Source organism: Salmo salar, chromosome 14 (assembly GCF_965601325.2).
Source record: "Salmo salar chromosome 14, fSalSal1, whole genome shotgun sequence".
NCBI lineage: Eukaryota > Metazoa > Chordata > Actinopteri > Salmoniformes > Salmonidae > Salmo > Salmo salar.
In genome coordinates this window covers 11,119,415-11,132,372 of record NC_138304.1, presented here as the reverse complement: position 1 = coordinate 11,132,372, position 12,958 = coordinate 11,119,415, and the positions used below count along the sequence as shown (strand labels likewise).

Sequence of the window (12,958 nt, the reverse complement as noted above, 5' to 3'; positions counted from 1 at the left end):
AATTGTGCCTTCAGGTTTGCTTAATATAAGGAATTTTAAATTATTTATACTTTTACATTTGACACTTAATTACATTTCAGACCAAATACTTTTAGACTTTTACTCAAGTAGTATTTTACTGGGTGATGTTTACTTTTACTTGAGTCATCTTCTGATAAGTTATCTTTACTTTTACTCAAGTATGACAATTGGGTACTTTTTCCACCACTGATGATAAGTTATGGTAACACTGTAGCTGTCCTTATGCATGCATTCATAACACCTTTATAACAGCTATATAACATAACATTTGTCATAAGCTGTTATAAGTTGTCATAACTAGTTATGAGGAACCCCACATTATTTTATAAAACGAGTTATAATTGGTTTATTGATGACTGTTCATACTGTTGTCATACTGATGGTTGTCTCATTGTCAAAATAAATACAAATCAGTACATCTATACTCCCCTTTGCCCATATTTCTTAGAGATCCTTTAAATGGTTAAGTTTTGTGATACTCTCAACTCATCCTATGGTATAAGCAAATTCATAACTGTTTTATAACACCTCAAATGAATGTCAATTTACTTAGTGTCTGTGCACACTTTATAAGGGTATATGACATGGTTATGGTGCCCATTATTCCATTCAATGTAATAATGTGACACAGAGGTTGGTAAATTAAATGATAACCTGATATAACATCTTGTATGTAGACTATGTAATAGCAGTTGTTATTAACAGTTTCCCTTAGAGCATATGACAACAGTATGAAATGTCACCTATAACACCAATTATAACTAGTTTTATAACATCATGTGGGGTTTCTCATAACTAGTTACAACATTTTCTGACAACTTATGACAAATGTTATGTTTTCCATAGCTGTTATAAAGGCGTTATGAATGCATGCACAAGGACACCTACAGTAGTGTTACTGAAGTTATCTTACATTATTGGCTATCTTGCATTAACTCAAATTCTTCGACTTTGAAGATGATCATAAGGTACAGTACAGTCATCTCCTACGAATTCAGCCCAGATGATTTTGTAAGTGTACAAAACCACCAGCTCTCTGTGTCCACTCACCAGATAGCGATTCTGCTCCATATATAAACGTCTTATTGACAGAGGCCTCCCTTACCTGTTTAGGTGGGGTTTAACCAGAGTGATCCCAATCAGAAAGTACATGAGCACAGAAAAGGCCATCATGGTGAAGCCCAGGAGCATGGCTCTGTCCTCCCCCACACTGGAGGCCGTTACCTGGGCCTTGGCCCTCTCCCCTCCGCGCCCGTACCCTCCTCTCCACCACACCTGCTCCCTCGCCGCCAACGGGTGGAGGATCTCCCTTTGTCATAGGCACACACATACATGCACATGAATGAATGCACACACACCAATGAACACACACACACACCAATGAACACACACACATGCTCATGAATGAACACACATATATGGATGCCCTGAAGCCCAAGGCAAAAAAAAAGTAATATTGTTTGAACGACTTACTCTTTTTTTACTAAGTCATTCAAATGAGATAAAGTCGTTTGAACGAGATACTAAGTCATTTGAATTACTTCTATTGTTCATTCTACTTAATTGTTATTTTGTCTAATTAGGCCTCATTTGTTATGCAGCGCCAGTTGTGCTTGTCAGACCGTTGCTGCAGCCATTCATTCACTCCATCCAATGATATGATTATTAATTGACAATTCTTTGATAGGGCTGCTTTTGAATGCCAGAGTGTGTATGTGAGCCAACAAGATCTCATGGTTTTACCAGTCTGACTTCAGATTCTGACATTTATACACGTTTCTCCAAATGTCAAATTTCTACGTTTCTCCAAACGTCACATTTCAAAGTGTTTTTGACACCCTGGCTTGCTCCTCCTGCTGAGCATTGTCCTTCATTAATTCTGAATGCTTAATTTAAGGGTTAAGGTTTTGGATAGGGTTAAAACAGAAACAACTATACACTTTCATGTTTACATATTGATTCCGAATGGTTAAGTTGATACAAGATGGCGCCAACAGACAACTTTGCAGTTTTGTTCTTTTTTTGTTGTTGTGTTTTGTCTTATTTTATTTGCTCAGAACGTTTCTGGTATCATCTCCTACAACCAACAAGAACTCCTGAACATTAGATCGGCGATCACGCCTCAAATTTGAGTTCCCTGGACACAACCCTTTATTTGGATTTCCCGAAGCGGTACCATCCATCCCGGGCATTCTACCAAAACGTCACCACCAGAGGAGAGGAAGGAGGGCATGTATCCTAGTCAGGCTCAGAAAGAGAGCAAACCACCCAGTATATTACTTACTAATGTACAATCTCTGGACAATAAGGTAGACTAGCTCAGGGCGAGGATCTCCTTTCAGAGAGACAAGGGACTGTAACATAATCTGTTTTATGGAAATGTATCTCTCTTCCTTGATTTTGTCTCCATCCATCCAACCAACCAACCAACCAGGTTCTCTGTCCGTCGCGCAGAGAGAAAGAAAGAACACTCCGGGGAAAATAAGGGCATAGGGGTATATTTCACGATTAAAAACATACAGGAACTCAGGTCCTTTTGTTCTCCTGATCTTGCATTCCTTACCATCAAATACCGACCCCATTACCTCCCATAGTAATTTTCAGCTGTTGGCATTTAAGGTACTTTGACAAGACTGGAAAACCCATTTCCCGAGGCCGCATTTGTCGTCACTGGGGACTTTAATAAGAAAAAACCGGAGAAAGCCCTTCCGAAGTTCTACCAACATGTCTCCTGTGCTACAAGAGAGGACACTTGACCATTGTTATTCTCCCTTCGGGGAAGGCTACAAGGTGGAGTTCCCCCGTCATCCCTTCAGCAAATCAGATCACGCCTCCATCCTGCTGCTCCCAGCCTATGGGCAGAAATTAAAACAGAAAGCGCCCATGGTAAGGTATATCCATCAGTGGAAGGGCCAATCGGAATATATGCTATAGGACTGTTTTGATCACGTGGACCAGGATATGTTCTGGGTCGCCTCTAGGAATAACATTGACGATTACACTGACCCCGTCACTGGGTTCATCAGTAAGTGCATGTTGTTCTTACAGTGATGATCAGAACATATCCAAACCTAAAGCTGTGGATAGATGGCAGCATGTACAGGGACAAAGTGGAGTTGCAATTCAACGGCTCTGACACAAGACTCATGTGGCAGGGACGTCAGACAATCATGGATTATAAAGGGAAAACCAACCATGTCACTGATACCTCACTCCCAGATAAGCTGAACACCTTCTTTGGTCGCATCCAAAGCCGCGTCCTCATGCGCAGAGAAGCTGGCTGGAGTGTTTATGGACATATTCAATCTCTCCCTGTCCCATTCTGTTGTCCCCAATTGCTTTAAGATGTCCATCATTGTTCCGGTACCCAAGCAAAGGTAACTGAGCTAAATGACTAAGCCCTGTAGCACTCACTTCGGTCACCATGAAGTAATTTGAAAGGGTAATCAAGGACCATATCACCTACAACTTACCTGACACCCTAGGTCCACTACAATTCGCATACCTGAACGCCGTTCCTGGACTGGGCATCGGTGCAAAGGAGGACTCCGGCCATGGAGCTGGGTTGGACGCCGTGCCTGGACTGGGCACCGGCGCAGAGGAAGGCTCCTGCCATGGAGCGGGACTGGACACCGTGCCTGGACTCTCCGGACCATTGACCGTCACTGGAAGCTCCGGGCTGTTGACCTTCCCGGGAAGCTCCGGGCCGTTGAGCGTCCCTGGAAGCTCCGGACCGTGGACCGTCGCAGGAGGTTCCAGACCGTGGACCGTCGCAGGAGGTTCCGGACCATGGGCCATTGCAGGAGCTTCCGGACTGTGGACCGTCGCAGGAGGTTCCGGACTGTGCACCGTCGCCGGAAGCTCTGGACTGTGAACCATCGCTGGAAGCTCTGGACTGTGAATGCACACTGGAGGCCTAGTGCGTGCAGCCGGTACATGTGTCACCGGACTGGTGACACGCACTTCAGGGCGAGTGCGATGAGCAGGCACAGGACATACCGGACTGGGGCCGCGCACTTCAGGGCAAGTGCGAGGAGGAGACACAGGACGTACCGGACTGGGGAGGCGCACTAGAGGCCAGAAGCGTGGAACCGGCCAAGGTTGCACCAGACTGCTAACCGGATCTTCTGGTCGGATGTTGAGCAGAACACACTTGCACAAGATCTCTCTCATCTCTCTCTCTCCCCCAACTTCCCCATTGCCTTCCTGACGGTCTCTGGCTCTTCAGGGCGAGTGCAGGGAGCAGGCACATGATGTACCGGGCTGGGGAGGCGCACTGGAGATCTGGTGCGTGGAGCCGGCACAGATGGCACCGGACTGATGACACAATCTTCAGCCCGCCTGCGCTGCGGCCTACTCTTCGCCAACATCATTCTCCGATATCCTTCTTCACATTGCTCCATCGACTCCCAGGCGGGCTCTGGCTCTCTCCTTGGGTCGACCGACCACTTCTCTATCGCCTGCTCCATGTGCTCTGGCTCTTCCCGCGGCTCAGCCGGCCACCCCTTGTGCCCCCCCCCCCCCCCAAAAAAATGATTGGGGTTGTCCTTGGGCTTTCTGTGGCCGCGAACCCTGGCGTCGTCACTGTCCTCCATTATTATCTTCCGTCTGCCGCCAAGGGTTTCGCATCCACCCATCCTTTCTTCCCATGTCCAAAACTCCTTTACCTCGTGGATACGCTGCTTGGTCCTCTTTTGGTGGGATATTCTGTCACGATCTTGGAAATGAGCAGACCAAGGAGCAGTGGATGTTGAGTTCCACATATTTATTACAAAGTGAAACTTTAAGCAAAAGCAAATAAATCAATAAACGAACAACGAAACGTGACTACGTGGTGCACATGCACAAACACAAAACAAACAATCAATATCCCATAAAACACAAGTGGGGAAATGGCTACCTAAATATGGTTCCCAATCAGAGGCAATGATAAACAGCTGCCTCTAATTGGGAACCACATTAGCACCAACATAGAAATAGATATACTAGATCAACCCCTAGTCACGCCCTGACCTACTACAGCATAGAGAACCAAGGTGCTCTCCATGGTCAGGGTGTGACAAACAGAGGATGTATTAACACAGCTTGATGAAGCTATTCGGAGTGCACCATGCGTAGCATTAGCTGTTAATGAATCTACTGCTGTGAGTGATAATGCCCAGCTTCTGGTGTATGTTCGATTTTACCACACAGAGAAGAAGGAATTCTGTGAAGACCTGTTAGGTGTAACACCACTCGAGACACATACAAGAGGAAAAAGACATATACATAGCCATAAAGGACATGCTGAGAAAGAGGGGCATAGATCTAAAACAAGTGATCTCTATCACCTCAGACGGGGCCCCTGCCATGACAGGAAGAGAGAGAGGAGCTGTGGCACGGCTGAAAGAGGACAACCCTGAACTCACAGCTTACCACTGCATCATTCATCAGTCCGTCCTGTGCGCCAATCTGTCAGAAGAGTATGCTGAAAGTGATGAATACAATGATGAAACTCATCCACTTCCTCAGGGCATCCTCATCTCATCAACATCGCCTGCTGAGAGAATTCCTGAAAGAAGTTGAGGCAAATGCAAATGACCTACTGCTGCACAACAACGTAAGCTGGGTGTTGGAACGCTTTTGGTCCATTCGAAAGGAAATAACAGCTTTTCTAGTGCAGCTCAAGAGTCAGAAGGCAACAGTTTTCACTTTTTTTGCAAGACGAGAGCAAAATGGATATTGTTGCTTTTTTGGTAGACATTACACCTTAATGAGCTCAACGTGAAACTACAGGGCAAGAACAATTCAGTTTGTGATTTGATCTGATCTGTCCGCTCCTTCCAGAGGAAACTGGAAGTGTTCAAGGAAGTTCTTCAAGGAGACTGTGCACACTTCCCAAAAGCGCAGGAACAGATTCAGGGTGAGAGAGATGTTTCTCCTCATGTTGACTTCATAGATACGCTGATTGTAAACTTCAGAAATCACTTTGACAGCAGCTCCTTCTTCTAATTGAGAATCCATTCCTCATCACAGATGTCAGGGGATTTTCAAAGGAGGTGACACAGATCTTCAAGTGAGCACATGCTGGATCTCTACAGATGGAACAGATTGATCTGCAAGCAAATGTTGCACTAAGAGAGCACTTTCAACTAACTGATCATGACCCTTTCTGGCTGCAGGCTGTGTCTGAGACTGTGTTCCCTGGTCTAACATAAGTAGCACTACACACCTTGACCATGTCTGGCTCCACATACAGTTGTGAGTCTTCTTTCTCCACTATGAACATCATTAACAATAAGTACCGTTCTAGACTCACCAATGAGCACCACCATATATGTGCATGAGAATGACACGGACTCCATTCCAGCCAAGGTTCTAATTACTGGCAGGGCAAGCAAAAGCCCATTTCTCTCACTAAAGAAGTGAGATGGAAAAGTGAAGTGGGAGGAAAGATAAATATTAAACCTGTGGTTTCTTATTTGTTCAGAAATCAAAATCACTTTTTTCATAAACAGGCACTTTTGTTATTGTTTTGTGAAGATACAGTCTTGTTTTGCTTGCAATGAGAACATTTGTGATAGGCCTACTTTTATTTATGATTAGGCTGCATATTTATTTTACATTGAAAATGTGCAATGAATATTGTTGAAATGTTATTGAAATGTAGTACTTTGTTTATTAGCTACACATATACAAGAACTACATATTCCCCCAAATCATAGCGCACGTTAGACATTTTAATGGCTTGGACCTTTGGGGGGAGAAAATGTTAAGTCACTGGACCTTTTTGAATTCTAATTGTGCACCCCTGGGCCAGGCCTAATAGATTTATTTCTCAACTTTCCTAATATTAAGCACATTGCTTTGCAACTGGAGTAGCCTACCTGGCTGGCAGGAAAATGAACCTCTGGTAAGCATCCTACAGTGCCTACTGATGACGTCTTTTTTTCCCCCATGCCCCCGTTCCGACAGGTGCATGATAACGGCCCATTCTAAATCAAAACTAATTTCACACATATATCATTGATTATATGTAAAGACAAGATCAAATTGATAATAGTCTGACGGGTGAGAATACTATCAGTTATAAATGATGCCCAGCATTTACAGTCTAAAGCAAGAAACAGCGCATTCATTTATTTTGCTTCTTTTTCAAATCGTAGGCCCATGCATTATGTAACCTAGCCCATAGGCCTAGATGTTTCATAAGGTTTGTATCACAACTAAAGTGGCCAAATAACTTTAAGTGTAGCCTATAGTCCTAGGACCCCTGGAACAGAGTTAATGGTTATAGGAGGAAGGTATATCATGTGTGCAATTAAGCTTGGAATGTGTTGAGTGCATGGAAGCGATTACATGTGGCAGGCATTGATAAGGGGAGAGAGCCATGGATTAGTGATGGAGGGGGTCAGGTCACCTTAAGGGAGAAAGAAAAGTTCATGGCCCGTATCACTAGTGTCCTGCCTAGCAGTAAAGAACGATGTTTGTACAGATGGGTAGGAGGAGACAGCCTATGAGGAACGGTTAAATATCAGTACTAGTGTGAAAATGTATTTGTCTAATGCAGCTGTATTGATCCTCTGGGAAGAATAAACTTGGTTAAGCTTTCATAATGTCTGTTGAGTTTTTTACTCTGAGAATTAGAACCTAACACTAGTGAAACTTGTGCAGTCATTGCACAATCGCAAAAATGTCTAAAAACCTGTTTTTGCCTTGGGGTATTGTGTGTAAATTGATGAGGATTTTCTTATTTTTTTAATTCATTTTAGAATAAGGGTGTAAAGTAACAACATTTTGAAAAAGTCAAGGGGTCTGAATACTTTCTGAATGCACCGTATATAAACTGAGTGTACAAAACATTAAGAGCACCTTTCTGATAGAGTACTGAGTTGTACCCTCCCTCTCTTGCCTTCAGAACAGCCTCAACTCTACAAGGTGTCGAAAGCATTCCACAGGGATGCTGGCCCATATTGACTCTAATGCTTCCCACAGTTGTGTTATGTTGGCTGGATGTCCTTTGGGTGGTGGACCATTCTTGATACACACGGGAAACTGTTGAGCGTGAAAATCCCGGCAGCGTTGTAGTTCTTGACACAAACCGGTGCGCCTGGCACCTACTACCATACCCGGTGCAATGGCACATTCACCCTCTGAATGGCACTTACACAATCCATCACTCAATTGTCTCAACGCATAAAAATCTTCTTTAAGTTGTCTTCTCCCCTATCTCTACACTGATTGAAGTGGATTTAACAATTGTCATCAATAAGGGTTCATAGCTTTCACCTGGATCCACCTGGTCAGTCTATGTCATGGAAAAAGCAGGTGTTCTTAATGTTTTGTACACTCAGTGTATATATTCCGGACACTGACATTGCTCGTTCTGATATTGGTAAACTATTTGGATTATGTGTGTATTGTTATTGTATTGCTAGATGTTACTTAACTATTGGATATTAAAAAAACATACGCATCTTGTAACGGCTGTCGTGAGAGAGAGTAGACCAAGGTGCAGCGGAGTTAGTGTTCATCTTGACATTTAATTCAAACAAAGAGAACACTATACAAAAAAAACAGGAAAACCGACAGCCAAACAGTACTGACAGGAAACACACTGAACAGAAACAATTACCCACAAAACCCAAAGGAAAAACATGCTCCTCATGTGTGACTCCCAATCAGCAACAACGAGCTTCAGAGAAAAAGGAACATAGAAAAAGGAACATAGAACGCCCACCCAATGTAGCACACTGGCCTAACAAAAATAAAGAACAAAAACCCCTCTCTATGGCCAGGGCGTTACACATCTACAAATCTATGTACACGACCAATAAACTTTGATTTGATTTAAGGCTTAAAGGGCAAATCTGCCACTTTTCAACTTCATATTCATTATCTCCAGCACCAAACCAGTGTCTACATACGGCGCATTAGGAAAGTATTCAGACCCTTTGACTTTTTCCACATTTTGTTAAGTTACAGCCTTATGCTAAAATGTATTACATATTTTTTTCCCCTCATCAATCTACACACAATACCCCATAATGACAAGGCGAAAAAAAGGTTTTTACAAATCTTTGCAAATGTATTAAAAAATAACAGAAATACCTTATTTACATAAGTATTCAGACCCTTTGCTATAAGACTCAAAATTGATCTCCGGTGCATCCTGTTTCCATTGATCATCCTTGAGATGTTTGTTGATTGGAGTCTACCTGTGGTAAATTCTATTGATTGGAAAGGCACACACCTGTCTATACAAGGTCCCACAGTTAACAGTGCATGTCAGAGCAAAAACCAAGCCATGAGGTTGAAGGAGTTGTCCATAGAGCTCCGAGACAGGATTGTGTCAAGGCACAGATTTGGGGAAGGGTACCAAAGGATTTTTGCAGCATTGAAGGTCCCCGAGAACACAGTGGCCTCCATCATTCTTAAATGGAAGAAGTTTGTAACCACCAAGACTCTTCCAAGAGCTGGCTGCCTGGCCAAACCTTGCAATCGGGGGAGAAGGGCCTTGGTCAGGGAGGTAACCAACAACCCGATGGTCACTCTGACAGAGCTCTGGAGTTCCTCTGTGGAGATGGGAGAACCTTCCAGAAGGACAACCATCTCTACAGCACTCCACCAATCAGGCCGTTATAGTAGAATGGCCAGACGGAAGCCACTCCTCAGTAAAAAAGGCACATGACAGCCCGCTTGGAGTTTGCCGAAAGCCACCTAAAGGACTAGATTCTCTGGTCTGATGAAACCAAGATTGAACTCTTTGGCCTGAATGCCAAGCGTCCCATCTGGAGGAAACCTGGCATCATTCCTACTGTGATGCATAATGGTGGCAGCCTCATGCAGTGGGAGTGTTTTTCAGCGGCAGGGACTGGGAGACTAGTCAGGTTTGAGGGAAAGATGAATGGAGAAAAGTACAGAGAGATCCTTGATGAAAACCTGCTCCAGAGCGCTAAAGACCTCAGATTGGGGCAAAGGTTCACCTTCCAACAGGACAACGACCCTAAGCACACAGCCAAGACAACACAGGAGTGGCATCGGGACAAGTCTCTGAATGTCCTTGAGTGGCTCAGCCAGAGCCCTGGCTTGAACCCGATTGAACATCTCCGGAGAGACCTGAGAATAGCTGTGCAGCGTTGCTCCCTATCCAACCTGACAGAGCTTGAGAGGATCTGGAGAGAAGAAACTCCCCAAATACAGGTGTGTCAAGCTTGTAGCGTCATACACAAGAGGACTCGAGGCTGTAATCGCTGCCAAAGGTGCTTCAACAAAGTACTGAGTAAAGGGTCTGAATACTTATGTAAGTGTGATATTTCAGTCTTATATTTTTAATACATTTGCAAACATTTCTAAAAAACATGGGGTATTTTGTCTAGATTGCTCCTCAATTTAAAAGAAAAATCAATTTTAGAATAACAAAATGTGGAAAAAGTCAAGGGGTCTGAATACTTTCCGAATGCACTGTATGTGAGAACGCCGCGTTTCTATGATCTGTGGTTAAATAGATAAGAAGAAAGGACCTAAAAATGCTTCTCTGTGACATCCCAGGGTAGGATTAAAAGTACACGTTTCTAGCCAGAGTATTTTCTTGCTCCCTACATCACCTCGATTCTCATAGTGTTTAAAAATCACTGTTTATTTTTTTATTTTTTCACTTTTGATGATGTCATTGGGTAGAACTTTTTAACTACAAAACGTAGAAATGCGCCATTTTCACATAAACTCAGCAAAAAAAGAAACGTTCTCTCACTGTCAACTGCGTTTATTTTCAGCAAACTTAACATGTGTAAATATTTGTATGAACATAACAAGATTCAACAACTGAGACATAAACTGAACATGTTCCACAGACACGTGAGTGGGGGGGGGGGTCAAAATCAAAAGTAACAGTCAGTATCTGGTGTGGTCACCAGCTGCATGGCCCTAGCCCTCACCCTCCGATCCAACAGGTCCCAGACGTGCTCAATGGGATTGAGATCCGGGCTCTTCGCTGGCCATGGCAGAACACTGACATTCCTGTCTTGCAGGAAATCACACACAGAACGAGAAGTATGGCTGGTGGCATTGTCATGCTGGAGGTTCATGTCAGGATGAGCCTGCAGGAAGGGTACTACATGAGGGAGGAGGATGTCTTCCCTGTAACGCACAGCGTTGAGATCGCAGGCAATGACAACAAGCTCAGTCCGATGATGCTGTGACACACCGCCCCAGACCATGACGGTCCCTCCACCTCCAAATCGATCCCGCTCCAGAGTACAGGCCTCAGTGTAACGCTCATTCCTTCGACGATAAATGCGAATCCACCATCATCCCTGGTGAGACAAAACCGCAACTCGTCAGTGAAGAGCACTTTTTGCCAGTCCTGTCTGGTCCAGCGACGTTGGGTTTGTGCCCACAGGCGATGTTGTTGCCGGTGATATCTGGTGAGGACCTGCCTTACAACAGGCCTACAAGCCCTCAGTCCAGCCTCTCTCAGCCTATTGCGAACAGTCTGAGCACTGATGGAGGGATTGTGCGTTCCTGGTGTAACTCGGGCAGTTGTTGTTGCCATCCTGTACCTGTCCCGCAGGTGTGATGTTCGGATGTACCGATCCTGTGCAGGTGTTGTTACACGTGGTGTGCCACTGCGAGGACGATCAGCTGTCCGTCCTGCCTCCCTGTAGCGCTGTTTTAAGTGTCTCACAGTACGGACATTGCAATTTATTGCCCTGGCCACATCTGCAGTCCTCATGCCTCCTTGCAGCATGCCTAAGGCACGTTCACGCAGATGAGCAGGGACCCAGGGCATCTTTCTTTTGGTGTTTTTCAGAGTCAGTAGAAAGGCCTCTTTTGTGTCCTAAGTTTTCATAACTGTGACCTTAATTGCCTACCATCTGTAAGCTGTTAGTGTCTTAACAACCGTTCCACAGGTGCATGTTCATTAATTGTTTATGGTTCATTGAACAAGCATGAGAAACAGTGTTTAAACCCTTTACAATGAAGATCTGTGAAGTTATTTGGATTTTCACGAATTATCTTTGAAAGACATGGTCCTGAAAAAGGGACGTTTCTTTTTTTGCTGAGTTTATGTCGACATTGATATTGTGATAATGAAAATTAGGTTGAAAAGTGGCAGAATTGCCCTTTAAGGTTTGGGATAGTTGAGAATTCAAAGAGTCTACTTTATTTTATATTTTTTGCCTCGGCCTTCTGTACAGATAGGCACACACACTAAATTCCCCATAATTATGTTTGGAACAGGGAACTTTAATTCATGTTTTAAAACGGCAAAAAAATACTTGATTAGTCCGGCCATGCAATGCAGAAGTCATGGTAAAACTGTGTATGGTATTTTCATCTTCATCTTTTATCTATTGTTCTGATATGAGGGGGTCCCTGATGAATTTGCTATCACAAAGGGGGTCCTCGACGCAATAAAGTTTGGGAACCTCTGCTCTAATCTTATCATTTGGAGTCATCAGAATGATTACAGCGAGACGTTTGATGTACTCTGTGTTCCTTTACATTACCTTGTAACTTGTGGGATATAAAGTAGAGTGTAAATAATCGCTTGAGCGCATTAGGATAGACAGAACCACCACTCGAAACACTTTCTAGGAATTTTGCTTGTTTTCCCTGTAATAGGAAGTCTCACTTGCTGAAAGGAAGCTTTGATGTACAGTTTTGCTCACCCACCTTCCAGTTTCAGAAATTCCCACCCATTGTATCTTCAATTGAATTCAAAAACATTATTTAGGTAATCCCTAACCTATCTGGGACCAAGTTAGGGATTTCTTACAGATCTCTTCGTGCTGTCTTGCCAACTCTTAGGGTCATTGGCAAGACAGCACCAACAGATCTGGGATCAGTCTAGCTAACTTGTGTCTTACCGTGTCTGTCGCCTCCGTGCACCCTGCAGGTTGATGCTAATGGGGACGCTAAAAGACTTCCGAGGTGAGGCTGTGTTCAACAACAT

At 43.9% G+C, this 12,958-nt stretch overlaps 1 protein-coding gene across 1 annotated transcript in view; it reads right to left on the bottom strand.

Moving 5' to 3' along the window:
- Nucleotides 1-12,958, bottom strand: part of kcnmb3 (potassium calcium-activated channel subfamily M regulatory beta subunit 3) — a 15,919-nt gene extending 2,961 nt beyond the window's left edge. The window contains exons 1-2 of the mRNA XM_082960675.1: nt 12,873-12,958; nt 1,127-1,330 (exon numbers count right to left, since the gene is read on the bottom strand). Coding sequence (XP_082816801.1) covers nt 1,127-1,330; nt 12,873-12,958 — 290 coding nt within the window. The remainder of the gene's footprint in view (nt 1-1,126; nt 1,331-12,872) is intronic.